The following is a 16,536-nucleotide window of genomic DNA, read 5'->3' on the forward strand; positions in this document are numbered from 1 at the left end:
GTTGTACGAGTGAACTCTCAAGGGTATGTTCGCTATTTGAACTTGTTGAGCTTCCCAACATCCAGCCAAGCTGCGATGGTACCATTCTCATGGATTTGAGCTGCAGCTTCAAAGTTGCTACAACAAGCCTTTGATTGATATTGAGGAACTGAGCACTCTGGTAGACCCTGCAATTCTGGAGCAACCTCCAGCGACCATCAGCGAGAACATGGTCAATCTCCTTTACCACACAATCAGCATTGGAATACCAAGTCCAGCGATTTGCCTGTGGCGGCTGAAACCATGAACCAGCCACTCTCAGTCACGACATATTTTGAAGTCAAGGAACTTGTGCTATTCTCGTTCCGGGTGCCTGGCCCTTGTGGACAAACACATGTCTCATAACTATCCCTATCAGTGCTAGTTGATGCATTGAAATCTCCCACGACTAGAGGAGTATCTCACCTGGGACCGACCAACCACATACTCGAGTGCAGCATGGAATATCCCCTTCTCAGTGAGATTACTCAGCACATTTGGAGCATATACAGAGACCAAGGAAATGACACCCAGAGAGTGACAAATCCTCAGTCTCATAATATACTCATTGACTGGTGTTACCTCAATTAACATTGGAGTCAGCTTGTTGGATACAACTACAGCAACTCCCCTGAGAATGGTACCCATCAGAGCGACCAGACCAGTATTAGTATTTCCACTATCCAGGGTCTGAACCTCAGAGAGTGCTGCAATTCACATGTTCATATGTTGGAGATCAGATGACAGCAGAGACAGATGATCATCCTCTTAGAGTGAGGACATTCCAGGCACCCATCCGATGGAACCGCCTCAGGTTAACCCGAGGAGACCACCGTATGTCGGATGACACCTCAGTACCACCACAGCACACACCACCTCAACCCAAACCAGCAGGGTTGACCCGTTGCTTCCCTCTTATCATCAAAGAATGGGGGTCCTGAAGGCTTTGTCCCAGTCCTGTCAACTGGTGAGTTGCCCTGTGAACGGCAGCTGCACAGGAGGTACTCCCATGAAAATGGTTCTTGTTGGAGTTTTATTTGTGTTTTTGTGTATGTTGTGGAATAAAGTGTTTTACGGTGGCCGCAGTGAAAATCCTGCCACCAACCTCCTAGAAATGGGTAGCTCAACTGCAGAATGACATCTGCAGACACAGTTGTGCACCACATATGGTTTGTGGAGTGAAGGGTTTTACAGTGGCCAGAGTGCAAATTCTGCCACCAACGTCTGTAAAAAAGAAATAAATAAAGTAACCCAACCACAGGAGGATGTCCGCAGACACAGTTGGACATTAGATATGGATGGCCGTTGGCTCGCAAGGAGCTTCTGCACCCTTTGATATGTTTTGTTTTTAGTCCTGCTGGGTGTCCATATCCATACACCCTCCTCACCTGGAAACTTGGTGGGGGAGATGGTTTAGTCACTGACAACCCAACCATGAAAAATATTAATACATGTTTACTTGGTACTTGTAGCAAGTCACAGATATGATCTGACCTGACAATAGACACAGACAGGCATGAAAACATAACCTCTGTCTTCCTTCGGTGGTGGAGGTAAAAATTGTGCAAGATTTTAAAAATCACAAGTCAAAGAAAAACCAAACTGAATGTTGACAGTGTCTGTCAGACAGCGATTTCTTTTATAATCTAGAACTAATTTTGTTGAAGACAGGTGCCAAAAAACAGGGATCAAAATGTGTCCTGATTTTTAAAATAGAAATTCGAGCCTCGTGGAGGAAGCAAATTTTAGCACATCATTGAAGAGTGTTATTTAAAACACTAAATCGACATATGTTGGGGTGTTTGTTTCTGGCAGCAACTTTCTGAAACTGAGAAGAATAAGAGAGAGAAGCGGAGACAGCTGGCGGAGAAACTGAAAGCAGAGGTGGTGCACAAAAAATGAAGTGCCCTCTGCTGGTGGGTGTTCATCACTGCCTTTGCAGATTCATTTAACAAACCACTCGATTAATTTTCTCCCCAAATGACTTGTTCCAGTATTCTATTGTGCAAACTAATGCCTGCATAGTGCTTGCTGAACATTGCATCTTCTCTTGTACAATATATGTGCTGTTTCCCCTACAAACCACAACTTTGTCTGAAATTTGTTTGTGATGTCTACGAGATTACCCAACTACAAGCTTTAGAGAAAACTACACACCAACAAGCTTTATAAAAGCCCAAATTCTGGTGGAGTATTGTTTTGACACTGTCAGTCGTGATAGATGTTTTTTGCAGCAAGGTTGTTCAGCAGTGTGCTTTGTAATGGGGTACTCATATGACATTTGTAGGTGTGACTCCTCCATGGCCTGGCATTTGAGAGTGTGGACAATAGTGAGTAGTGTCATGATCTCACATACCAAGTGTACATTGTTTTCTGCAACATTCAATCACCGAATGGTGCTGCAGGTAATGCACTTCAGAAAATGCAAATCTCAGCAAAAAACAGTGATTTTGGGGTATTTATGCTATTATCTGTGTCTAGGTTCTCGTACATGTTGGCAACAATATGGATATTTATCCATGACAGTCGAGTGGAAAAGTGACATTATCTTTGTGTGTGGCAATGAACATCTTCTCCAGCTTAAGTTGAACAGACAATCTGGATGAAAGCAGACTGCTTGCCATCAGAATGTATGTAAAGCAATTGCAGCCACTTGTTTTTATATTTTATTTTTCTATTCGATATTGAGGCTCGTGCAAGAGCGAGGTGACAAAGGGGAAAATGGCAGTGGGGCATAATACGCAATGGAGTAAACGAAAAGGAAAGAGGAGGCGTGGAAAGTAATCTGCAAATAGGAGGGTTGGGTTAGGTGATGTAGAGTTAATGGGGGTAGGCATAGGTTATGACAAGATGGAAGTGCACCACATACTTGAAGCCATGGAGGGAAGAATTTGAACAGCAACCAGGAAGGCAGTACCACAGCCCACAAATACGAGAAATAAAGAGCACAAGAGTTAAGGTGGGTGGTAACCTTGGACTTGGTGACGTGAACCAGGAAGGGGATCCCAGAAAAGCGTGTGCCTCATATAGTTGCTGTGGAGGATTGGAGGGCTGAGAGAGCAGAGGGTGCTAGATAGAAGGAGACATGGTAAAATACAGAGGCCAGTAACCTGTCAATGATGTGAGAAACAGGCCTTGTACAGGGTGTTCCAAAAAGACTTGGACAACTTTGGTTGTTAATATATTTGGAACCACAAAGGATACGATGCTACCCTTTGGTTTATATGATACAGAAACTCATAAAGTTTTGTGCACATCATCAATACACTTCAATGTGAGCTTGGTTTGTCACGTGCAAGACATCAAGGCGGTACACAAGTTCTTGCCATGTTCGGCTCCACATGTTTGCACCAGTGTGCATGCAGCTGTGATCTGAGAATGAAGATCCTGCAGGTTTGCCACCTTGGTGTTGTAGACAACATATTTGACAAACCCCACAGAAAAATCAAGGGAGGTTATGTCTGGTGATCGTAGGGTCAGGTGGTTGGTCCATCTCAGCCAATTCAACAACCTGGAAAATTTTCATTCAGGACGGCTCGAACGATGAAGGCCCAATGAGAGGGAGTGCCGTCCTGTTGAAAAATGATATCGGGCTGCAGGTCTTCAATCTGCGGGAATGCGAATCCTTCCAACATGTTCATGGAAATTGTTGAGGTCACTATATCCTTTGCAAAGAAAAACGGACCCACCAACCGGTCATGGAGAAGGCCATGCCACAAATTGACCTTTGGACTATCATGTATATTTTCAATGACCACGTGGGGATTTTCAGAGCCCCAGATATTCACATTGTGCCGGTTGACCTTCCCCAATACATGAAAGCAAGCTTCATCTGTGAACATGACCTCAATCAGGTAATCTTCGTCATCCTCCAGGTAATCTTCATCGTCCACCAGGTAATCTTCGTCTTCCTCCATGCGACAGTATTGCCAAGGCAAACGTCTTGCGGTTGGGTCTGTCATTTGGTTTGAGTTCCTGCAGAACCACCAGATCTGAAAAGAAAGCATCATGAGTTTCTGTATCATCTATACCAATAAGTGTGTGTGTCAGTGTGTGTCTCCTCCATAACTCCAAAACCATGAAACCGAGCAGCTTGAAACTTTGCATGCATATTAAGGGAACTCCAAGGCAGTGCATGAGTGAAAATTGGATGTTTGAGGGAGGAGGGGGGTTTTGTATACCTTGTCAAGGCTCGTATGAGAGCTAAAACACAACGCACAGCAAGGGGGGCATGAGACAAGAGGGGTGGGAGTGGGAAGGACAAAACAGTGGGGAACAGAGACATTAGGAGATCTGTGGAAGGGAGAGGGATGGGGTGGGGAACATGGGGAATAGAAGATGGACATTACAGGGACTTTTAGGAAGGAAAACAGGGAATTTGAAGGAGCTGGGTTTGGGGTGGATTAACGAGGGTAGAAAAGATTGAGGATTTGGATGGGGGACGATAAGAGGTGGTGGTAAACAGCTGTTTTGAAGGCCTGGGGGGAAGAATGGGATTGAACATAGTGAGGGAGTTTATTCCAAAGGCAGGAGATAAAAAAAGGAATGAAAGAGTGAAGGTGAGCAGTGATTCGTGATTTTGGTAGTTTTACCAGAAGGGGGTTGTTGGCGGACCTTGAGCGCCCTGCGGAAATATGATGGGGACAAATCGCAGACATAGCAGGGGGGGGGCGAGACCAGAGAGGAGACGGTAGAAGACAGAAAGACCACCGACCTGCCTGCGGTGAGAGAGTGAGAGGCCCAAAGACTCAGCCTCATCGCGGGAGATTCCAATTATCCTAAATGCCTTGGTTTCCGCAGCGTGAAGCCGAGAAAGGTGGGAGGCAGGAGCACCAGCTCAGAGGGGAGAGCGTTACTGCATCAGGCTGCGGACGAAAGCTGTGTATGTGGTCAGGAGCTCAGGTGGGCCGAGGAAGAACTTTGCACGACGGAGGATTCCCAGTCGGCGACTGGCTTTGGAGGCCAGGTTGGAAATGTGGCTTTCCCAGGAAAGATCATGGCAGATAGTGAGACCCAGAAGCTTGAAAGAAAGGACTTCTTCCAGAGGATTGTTGAGTAAGTGGATGGGGGGGAGGGGGGGGGGTTGCCAAACGGTCTTTTCGGAGAGACATAATGAGAATGTGAGGTTTGTCCGGATTGAAAGACATGTTCCACGTGTTGGACTAGTTTGTGATTTTACCCAGATCTGGAGTGAGCGAAAAGGTTGCTGCTTGCCGGTCTGAGGGATGACAGATGGTACGGCAGAGGGTGGAGTCATCAGCAAAGAGATAAAGAGGATTTTCCTGAGCGTCGGCGATATCGTTGATGAAAACCATAAAATTAACCAAAGTGATGTTAATGTAAATTCTAAAAGCAACAAAAGGTGAAAATTTTGAAAGGGGGTGTAGGCATTCTATAGGCACTGCAGCAGCAGTTCACACTCCTAAAAAGAGTGTTCATTTGTCGAATTCGGACATATTTGACATTTTGGGCAATTCTGGGAGGTGTATATTTTATTTGACGGTTTGCGAATTGCGAATCACGTACCAAGTAAGCTGTTTCTTATCAACTGTTTTGTTGGAGTGCTTAAGCTACTTGGCGAGCGCTTTACAATATTCGCAGTCACTGAATTATATATATCAATTGACTTGAACAAAGTTCACGAGTCACTTGCATGTGTTGGCCACGTGTTGTTCTGTGGTGAAACAGGCAGTGCCTGGTTCACTGAAAATGTGAAATTTTATTTTACACGGCGTTTCTCCATTTCGTGCATTCTTCCATTATATTGTTGTGGGCCGGGGTTCGGTGGCGAGGACGACCACAAGATGGAGCAGTTAGGCCGTCTCCCAGCGAGCACCGGAATGGAAGGTCGTCACCCCGGATAACTCCGGCGTCGACGGGCCACTTAAAGGACCGTGATCGCCAATTCTTTGATGGCGTGGGGTAGGGTCAATAGCCAAATTTAAATATACCTAAGTACCCACGTCATCAAATTACCAGGGAAATCACACCCTCGGCCGACTCTCTCCAAACCGAGTCGTAGGTACCAACTCGGATCCGGCGTAACCGAGCGGAGTTACCAGAGCCGCGCCAGTCCCAATGACAACTTACGGCACCAACGGCCTTCCTATTTCTCAAGCCCGAACCATGCTAGGCCAATGAAAGAAAACACGAACAACAAACTGGAACATTTAACACGGGGGTTTATTTATAATGGGGCAGGGGAGCACAGAGAGCAGAGTTATCACGAATAAAAGAAATACCATTTACAAGGAACGAAAAGCACTTTACAGTTTCTACTTACAGGGCGGCGACACACACACACACACACACACACACACACACACACACACACACACACACACACACACACAAAGAAATGGACCCCGTGGGTCTCTTTTCGGTCCTCAGCCCAGGAGTGAAAGGCGAGCTGGAGACCAGAGCCTGGCCGGGGTAACTTCCCGCCTCGTGCGGTCACACTGACTCCAAACCACCACGGTGGGCCTCAAACCCACGACCCAAAGTCCACAGCCCACAATCGAGACCAAACCACCATGACCGCAGACCGCTTGAACCACGACCACCACTGTGAGCCCCTCATAGGACTGCAGACCGCTCAAACCATGACCACCACTTTCGCAGTCCTCGTCTTTTTCCACCGCACCTCTTGAGGTCGGAGCGATTTCTTCTCTTTGCCACTCGCCTCCCGATTGGACGGTGCGTTTCGGGGGGGTGTGTCGAGGCGTCTCGGAGGCCCACCCTCCGAAGAGGCTCCGTAGTAGCTTTCGGCACGCTGGCCTCCCCTTGGCTGGGGCGCGCGTGCGATACTCGCCCTTCGCTCATTGGCTGGAGGAAACGTCCCATGCCCTTCCTTGGAGCGGAGCCTCGATCTGAGGTGATGGAGGCTCCGTCCACGCCTTCATCCAAAAACACGTGGGCAATGGCGACAGGGTTGAGTGAGGGATGGTGCCGTTGCTGTTGTTGTTGTGGATGTATAAAACCTGACTATAAAATAACCCACAGCGCACACATGTCATTAACCCATTTTACAGAAGGACGGGACCCTGACTATAAACACATACTTATCGAAATAACTAAGCTTAGGGACTGCTGTCTGTTTGTGTGCAAATGGCTGCCAGATTTTTAACAATATTACCCGTCACTTCGGCATAGATAAATACGAATAAAAATTCAACGATTTGTTTTTAAAAGTTTCTTCGACCATTTTGTGGATTGCTTGGTGAAGCCTCTTGGCACATGTCTTCAAGCTTCAATGGCAATACCGTGATTCAATACCGGAGGTAGGAAGGCAAAATAAATTGTGTGATCACAATGAGTAAAAAATGTCTTCAGTTGTTATGAAGCAATGAATTGCCACATCGCAGCAGGAAAGCTGAGACGTACACATGCTCACTCTAAGCTGTCTAGTCTGGGTTTGAATTCTGACCCAGTTATAAACTGTCAACCCGTTGTTTCACAGGCAGGGTGATTGATTCATCAATGTGTGTGCCCCGTCTCTCGGATATACGTTAAACTGGGCGTCTCATCTGCCGGAATCCATTTCCCTCTCTTTCTCCTCTGCCTCTCTGACCCCTCTCTTTCTCTCTCCCACCCCTCCGCCCTCTGTTGAGGGGAATGTAACATGCACGAATCAGATTAGGAGTGAGCCGACTGGAGAGGTGCAAAGGTTGCTGCACATACGAGCATGCATGTATGCAGGCAGACCTTTGCCAGGTAGATAACGTGGGTTTTAAATGCTCTTGCCCCAGGTCTCTAAAATATCCACGTATGTGTGCACTGTGCATGCATGTGTGTGTTATTGGTTATGTCCATATGCAAGTTTCAGAAGGTGGAACAGAGTCCTCCCAGGTTTTGAAGTGTGTGTGTGTGTGTGTGTGTGTGTGTGTGTGTGTGTGTGTGTGTGTGTGTGTGTGTGTGTGTGTGTGTGTGTGTGTGTGTGTTTCGGTCATTAAGCATAACTTGGGCAATTTTTGCAACTTTTTTTCACGCCATTCCCATGTCGCGAAACGCAAAGATATTGTGATGCAGTGGGAGGGAGTTATAAGCGCAACTTTTTTGCAACTTTTCCTCGTCAGCGCAACTTCTGGCGTAAATCAAACTTGAGTGGCTAAATCTACTAAATGCTTGGCCATGTGACGTCGTGCCTGCGTGAAGTGGTGATAAAAAGAACATTTTGCTCGAGCATCACCTGTGCATTGAATGAGCTGACTTCCTCTCATGTGTTGCTGTGGTGTTCCTGTTTTCTATCAAGTTGTTATATCTTACCTCCTTTTACTTAAATATCGAGTTGAATCTCCCTTATAAGGACGTCAGCTTTACTTGCTAATTATGCCCAAAGAAGCTGCTTCTTCCATTGTAAAAGTACGAGCCTTCTTCTTCTTCTTCCTTCGCCTGCTCCCGTTAGGGGTCGCCACAGCGGATCATCCGTATGATCCGCATAGTGATTTGGCACATGTTTTACGCCGGATGCCCTTCCTGACGCAACCCTGGTCGTCTCTTACGACACAGGGATATGGTACACCTATTTTAACCGGGGTATACACCGGCCCAGTATACTGGTACTCATTTCACCGACCTCGGAAGGATGACAGGCTGAGTCAACCCCCTGGTGTATTAATTCAGTGGCCCAACGGGGCTTGAACTCGGGACCTTTTGGATCCCAATGGATCCCAAGCCGCTGCCCTAACCACTGCGCCAACACCAGGCTTGTAAAAGTACGAGCCTATGCAGCAGAATTCCCAACTGAGTTCGTAGTAACTTCTGGGAACAGTTTGTTCTGCAAGCTATGTTCTGCAGTCGTGTGCCACGAATGACGGTTCAGTGTTCTGAAACATTGCGACAGTACAAAACACACTGACACGGGAGCCAAGGATGCTGAAAATTAACCTCGACAGACATTGCTGCGAGCTGAGAAAGTGAGCAAGGGACAAGAACTTGTTGATCAGGTAGTAACGAGCTTTCTCTCAGCAGATATACCTCTCTACAAACTCAATAATCTGGAGATGGAGTCACTATTCCAATTCATGGGTGACAATGCACCTTCGGAGTCCTGTTGCCGATCGTGAGTTGCATCAATGGCAGAGAAAGAAACATTGCGGAGAACTTGCTCACGGAGAAGAACATATTTATATGGCCATCGATGAAGCAGAGGTGGCAGGCGCAAAGTACATTAACACTCTCGTGGGCAATGTCGAATCACCAGAAAAGACTTTCCTGCTACACTGCAAGCAGTTTCCAGATTAGTCAACTCACAGACAGTAATACATGCAGTGGATTCGACCTATCAGTCGAATTTTGTTCAACTCTTGAGTGACGCTGCGCGCTACATGGCTGCTGATGGACGCCTCATCAAGCAAATCTACCCGTGACTATTCCATGTCACGTACTGTACATCTGCTTCATAACTGCACCAAAAAGGTTTGAGCTCACTTCTCTGACGTCGATAATCTCATCGCCAGGGTCAAGAGTGCTGTCGTCAAGAACAAAGACCGTAAGGAGTTGTTTGCTGCAATTGGATACCCACCTCAACCCATCGTAACCCGCTGGACGAGTAGTCCAGATGCCAAACAGCCATTTCAGGGCAAAGCATGCTTTAGCGTCATTGTGAAGTTTTTGGTTGATTCATCATCTCTGAGCTATCCTGAATCAGAATCAGCCGGGTGCTAGACTCGCACACTTGAGGAATTTTTTTAGAGGCAAAAAACAAAATGGCCACCACCGACTTTCGATAAATTCTGTTTTGGGCTATATCTTCACTTCTAATGCACTTACACACACGATTTTGGTGTCTACTGCTGTGTTTCATGTAGCAGACAAGGTAAACGTTGATGATTCTCTCAAGATTGGACGACAACAGATGGCAGAATTTGAATCTGGATGGCCAACAAGCTTCAACAAGACACCAACCAAGAAAGTGACCCTGATGACTTCGACCAAAAAGAGCATCAAGCTGGATGGAAGGCCAGTATATGATACCGAATTGATCTCCACCCGAGTCATATGCCTCCAACAATACAGGGATATTGATATCAAGGATGTCCTCTCTTACGACCGGTCCCCTGTCCCAGCCTCCTTGTTTGATGAGAGCGGTGCAATGCGGGCTCAGTCGAAAGCAATCCTGAAGACGAAACTCCAAGTTGAGCAATCAAGTCGAATCCAAGGTGTTCCAGATGCTGTCATCATCGATGGATGCACCATGTTATGGACTGTACATTGGCCCACAAATGGTACAGTTGAGGATTATGTGATAAACTTCATGGGAACCATCAAATACCACCTGGAGTGTTGTGACGTATACCTGATTTTTGACAGGGACATCAAAATCAGCACGAAACAAATGACGAGATCCAGTCGCGCATGTCATGATTCAAGTCAAAAACATCAACTCAACTTACATACAACACTTCCAGCGCAAAAAGTGGTCCTTAATGTAGCCTACAACAAAGTACAACTAAACTGATCGATTTGATCTGTCAGTATCTGATGACCCACATTGTGGACAACCAGACCAAACTGGTGATCACCGGAAAAGATCCTACACCAGTACAAGTATGGAACAATTCCACTCTCCAGAGATAGGATCTGAAAACACACCATGAAGAAGCAGATGTCATCATCATCCATCACTTAGAATTGTGTCAGTTGTCAGTGGTGACTCACACATCAAAGTGGTCTGCGACGATACAGATGTCTTTGTCCTGTTGATTCATTTCTACCTCGAATAAAAGATGACTGTGGATATCAGCATGGAGAGTCCGTGTGCTGGGAGGGCGAGCGTAGACATTCGCCAAACAGCACTGAAACACAAAAGCATCGCCAAATATCTGCCTGCTGCACATGTTCTGACCGGATGTGATACTGTGTCGTATTTGTTTGGCATTGGAAAGGCCACAGCGCAGAAGGTACTAATGGGTGGACATCATCCCACCTTACTTGGTCAGCTGGAAGCAGATGAGGAAAAGATGATATCTGAGGAAACTACCTTCATTGCTGCCTGTTATGGTTCCAAAGTCGAAGGTGATATGTCCACACACCGGTATCAGATATGGAAGTCTAAGATGGCCAACTCCAAGATTACCTCTGTTCCGAAATTGAAGTCGTTGCCCCCATCGCATGATGCTTTTGTTCAACATGTACATCGCGCTCATCATCAAGTCATTATATGGAAATCGGCCACTCAGTCAGACCCTCCGAACTTGGATCCCATCAAGTATGGATGGCAAGAAGGTGAGGATGGTACGACGTTGTGTCCAACCACACTTCCACCTGATGTGTCTGCTGCACCAGTCACCATTCTGCAGCTGATCAAGTGTGGATGCTCCACCAGCCGTCCATGTTCCACCGGGAGGTGTGGTTGTGTGGCAGCACAGATGTCATGTTCGATGTTTTGCAGTTGTAATGCTGGATCAGACTGTTCTAACGAACAGACAAGGGCAGTAGCTGCTAATCACGATGACGAAGATTGAACATAATGCAGAACATTGCATCCTTAACAAAGTTAATATTTGTTTGCCTAAAAATAAAAGGTAATTTCAAAATCATATACATGTACAATTGTACATACTTACTTGAAGACATAACCCAAAGTCATCCACATGTATCCACATGTATCCGGATATATTTGTGCAAAAATCGTATTCCAATATAATCATCATTTCATTGATCATTGCAAGTAAGTTACTTCAGCTGTCATTGACTATTACTGTACTTCTTCTTCTTCTTCTTTCGGCTGCTCCCGTTAGGGGTCTCCACAGCGGATCAACCGTCTCCATTTCGCTCTATCCTCCACATCTTCCATTGACACTTCAACTACCCACATGTCCGCCCTCACCGCATCCATGAATCTCTTATTTGGCCTTCCTCTTCTCCTCCTGCCTGGCGGCTCCATCCTCAGCATCCTTCTCCCGATATACTCCACTTCCCTGCTGTGCACACGTCCAAACCATCTCAATCTCGCCTCTCTCACTTTGTCTCCAAACCGTCCTACCTGCGCAGTCCCTCTAATATACTCATTCCTTATCCTGTCCATCCTTGTCACTCCCAACGAGAATCGCAGCATCTTTAGCTCTGTCGCCTCCAGCTCCGCTTCCTGTCTTTTTGTTAGCGCCACTGCCTCCAAACCATACAACATAGCTGGTCTCACTACCGTCTTATGTACTTTCCCCTTAACTCTTGCAGCTACCCTTCTGTCACAAATCACTCCTGCAACTCTTCTCCACCCACTCCATCCTGCCTGCACTCTCTTTTTCACTTTTCTCCCACACTCTCTGTTACTTTGGACAGTTGATCCCAAGTATTTAAACCCATCCACCTTCCCCACCTCAACTCCTTGCAACCACACCATACCACCACCCTCCCTCATTTACGCACATGTACTCCGTATTACTCCTACTGACTATCATTCCCCTTCTCTCCAGTGCATACCTCCACCTCTCAAGGCTCGCCTCAGCCTGCTCCCTACTCTCCCTACAGATCATGATGTCATCCGCGAACATCATAGTCCATGGAGACTCCAGTCTGATCTCGTCCATCACCATTGCAAACAGGAAAGGGCTCAGAGTCTATCCTTGGTGCAATCCCACTTTTACCGCGCACCTCACCACTGTCACACTGTCCTCATACATATCCTGCACAATCCTCACATACTTCTCCACCACTCCCGACTTCCTCAAACAATGCCACAACTCCTCTCTTGGCACCCTATCATAAGCTTTCTCTAAATCCAAAAACACACAATGTAACTCCTTCTGGCCTTCCCTATACTTCTCCATCAACATTCTCAAAGCAAACATCGCATCAGTGGTGCTCTTTCCTGGCATAAACCCATATTGCTGCTCACAAATCGTCACCTCTCTTCTCAACCCAGCTTCCACTACTCTTTCCCACAACTTCATGGTGTGGCTTAACAACTTTATCCCTCTGTAATTTCCACAGCTCTGCACATCACCCTTGTTCTTGAAAATCGGAACCAGTACACTTAATCTCCACTCCTCCGGCATCCTCTCACTTTCCAAGATTTTATTAAACAATCTGGTTAACAACCCCACTGCAATCTCACCGAAGCAATTCCATGCCTCCACTGGTATGTCATCTGGGCCAACCGCCCTTCCACTTTTCATCCTCTTCATAGCAGTCCTCACTTCATCCTGACTGATCCACCCCACTTCCTGATTCACTATCTCCACCTCTTCCAACCTTCTATCTCTCTCAATTTCTTCATTCATCAGCTCCTCAAAGTACTCCATCCACCTTCTCAACACACTCTCCTCGCTCGTCCGCACATTCCCATTTACGTCCTTTCTCACCCTAACCTGCAGCACATCCTTCCCAGCTCGGTCCCTCTGTCTTGCCAATCGGTATAAATCCTTTTCCCCTTCTTTTGTATCCAACTTCTCATACAGCTCGTCATATGCCTTTTTCTTAGCCATTGCCACCTCTCTCTTTGCCTTTCGCCGCCACTCCTTGTACTCCTGCCTACTTTCTTCGTCTCTCTGACTATCCCACTCTTTTTCGCTAACCCCTTCTTCCTTATACTTTCCTGTACTTCCTCGTTCCACCACCAAGTCTGCTTATCTTCCTTCCTCTGTCCAGATGTCACACCAAGTACCTTCCTAGCTATCTCCCTCACCACTTCTGCTGTAGTTGCCCAATCATCACACCCATCTTTACCACTATCCAACACCTGTCTCGCCCCCTCCCTAAATTCCACGCAACAGTCTTCCTCCTTCAGCTTCCACCATCTGGTCCTTGGTTCAGCCCTCACTCTCTTCCTCAACCTCACCTCCAAAATCATCCTACAGACCACCAATCGGTGCTGTCGAGCTACACTCTCCCCTGCCACTACCTTACAGTCTCTAATCTCTTTCAGGTTGCATCTCCTGCTTAAGATGTAATCCACCTGTGTGCACTTTCCTCCACTCGTGTACATCACCCTGTGTTCCTCCTTCTTCTTGAAATACGTATTTACCACTGCCATTTCCATTCTTTTTGCAAACTCTCCCACCAATTGCCCTTCCACATTTCTCTTATTGAGACCGTACCTACCCATCACCTCCTCATCCTCTTTATTCCCTTCCCCAACATGCCCATTGAAATCTGCTCCAATCACCACTCTTTCATCCTTGGATACACTCTCCACCACTTCATCTAACTCACTCCAGAAATATTCTTTATATTCCATCTCACACCCCATATGTGGGGCATATGCACTGATGACATTCATCATCACTCCTTTAATTTCCAACTTCACACTCATCACTCGGTCAGACACTCTCCTCCCCTCCAATACCCTCTTGACATAATCTTCCTTCAGGATTACCCTGACACCATTTCTCCTCCCATCCACACCATGGTAGAACAGTTTGAAACCACCTCCAATGCTCCTAGCCTTAGTCCCCATCCACTTTCTCTCTTGTACACACAGTATGTCCAGCTTTCTTCTCTCCATCATATCAGCCAACTCTCACCCTTTGCCAGTCATCGTCCCAACATTCAGAGTTCCAACTCTCACCTCCACTCTTCTACCCTTCCCCCTCTCCCACTGCCTCCGGACTCGCCTTCCCCGTCTCCTTCTCCTCCTTCGCCCAGCAGTAGCACAATTTCCACTGGTTCCCTGCTGACCACCGGTACCGGTGGCGGTCGTTGGTAACCCGGGCCTCGACCGATCTGGTATGGAAATCGTTTTGTTGTCCGCATAATGATTTGGCATAGGTTTTTACGCCGGATGCCCTTCCTGACGCAACCCTGGTCGCCTCTTACGACACATAGGGATATGGTACACCTATTCTAACCGGGGCATACACCGGGCCCAGTACACTGGTACTCATTTCGCCGTCCGCGGGAGGATGACAGGCTGAGTCAACCCCCTGGTGTTATACAACTTGGTATGTATATATATATATATATATATATATATATGTATATATATATATATATATATATATTATTGAATATTATTTTACGTAGTATTAATATTTGAGGGTTCATCAAATTCAATTTCTTACTCGAAGTGATCAGTGGAACTGCAAAATAGCCATTTTTCATACTAAAATGGTGGCCATCTTGAAAATATGAGACAGGTCTTATATATACACCTTCAATTTTATCATTATCAGATTCCTTGACCATGAAAACATGGTAGTAGACACCAAAATTGTGTTTGTAAGTGCATTAGAAGTGAAGATATAGCCCAAAACAGAATTTATCGAAAGTCGGTGGTGGCCATTTTGTTTTTCGCCTCTAAAAAAAATCCTCAAGGGTGCGAGTCTGGCACCCGGCTGATTCTGATTCAGGATAGCTCAGAGATAATGTATCAACCAAAAAACTTCATAATGACGCCACAACATGCTTTTTCACATTTCCGCAGGACTAAAGCTGGTTAAATCAAATGCAGCTTTCTACTCTGCTGACAATTTGCTCGAAGTCAAGAGAATCGTTGGGGGAATTTTAAGGTGATAGTTTGCTTGTTACCAGAGTGAAGGAAGCTATAGCATCAGAACATTTGGCGAAGGACTTGCTCAGTATCGATCGTGACTCCAAGTGCCTGATTGAGCTGGTTATTAAATGTGAAATTCTATGTATATGATATCTGATGCTTTCCACGATCTGAAATCGCTCAGCTTCGGCAGTGATCCATGTGGGATAGCGTCTTATTTGGAGAGGCGTGTGGAGCAGAACAAAGGACATAAAGCAGATCATGGATCTGGCACGTGATGACATTCCACCAAGTTTGTACGCAAAGTTGCAAAAGTATCAAGTTACTTCGGTGAGTGTTGAACGCTCTTTTTCGATGTTAAAACAACTAGTGAAGGAACGTAACTTCTCGCCCGAAAACGTTGAGAAATATATTTCTGTGGATTACAATCACAGCAATGAACTTGAATTTGAGCGATTTCGTTTAATGCTGACTTTAAAAACCTTGTAAAAAGTAATATCATTGCTGAATTCATGAAAATGTTGTATCATTGCCGACTTGCTAGCTTTGAGAATTTAACAAATAAATGACGAACTGAAAATTGGTCGTTGTAGTGTGGGTATGGATTTTAAGTTACTTTTCAGCACAATTTTTGGTAAAAACATAAATGCAACTTTTCAAGTTTTGGAGTGCAAGAACGCATTGCCTGAAGCATCATATCATTCTCTTGGCTAACCCCACCCTCCTCCCCTCACCTTTCTCTCTTCCCCCCTCCCTTCTTCCCCCCCTCCCTTCTCTCTTCCCCCCTCCTCCCTTCTCTCTTCCCCCTCCCTCCCTTCTCTCTTCCCCTCCCTCCCTTCTCTCTTCCCCCTCCCTCCCTTCTCTCTTCCCCCTCCCTCCCTTCTCTCTTCCCCCTCCCTCTCCTCTCCACCTTCCGTCGCCCTCTCCACCTTCCCCCACTTTCCTCAGTCTTATCCCCTCCAAGCTTCCCTCCCTCCTCTTACCTTCCCTGCCTCCCCTCCATCCCCCCTCTCTCTCTCCCTCCCTCTTCTCTCTCTCTCCCTCCCTCTTTCTCCCCCCCCCACCCTTAATATCCCTGTCAGCGA

General features: G+C 46.4%; 1 protein-coding gene across 7 annotated transcripts in view; it reads left to right on the top strand.

The window, feature by feature from the left end:
- The window catches only part of CFAP36 (cilia and flagella associated protein 36), a 133,706-nt gene that overhangs the window by 101,969 nt on the left and 15,201 nt on the right, over positions 1 to 16,536 (top strand). For 6 of the 7 annotated variants that reach the window (XM_085896608.1, XM_085896607.1, XM_085896609.1 and 3 more), the window contains one exon: positions 1,834 to 16,031. In XM_085896608.1, the coding sequence (XP_085752734.1) occupies positions 1,834 to 1,920 (87 nt within the window). In that variant the 3' untranslated portion in view covers positions 1,921 to 16,031. Of the gene's footprint in view, positions 1 to 1,833; positions 16,032 to 16,536 lie in introns of those variants that run through there. The other variant, XM_085896610.1, reaches the window with a different exon arrangement.

Source organism: Eptatretus burgeri, chromosome 9 (assembly GCF_056783735.1).
Source record: "Eptatretus burgeri isolate ZD-2024b chromosome 9, Ebu_testis_v1, whole genome shotgun sequence".
In the NCBI taxonomy this organism is placed as follows: Eukaryota; Metazoa; Chordata; class Myxini; order Myxiniformes; family Myxinidae; genus Eptatretus; species Eptatretus burgeri.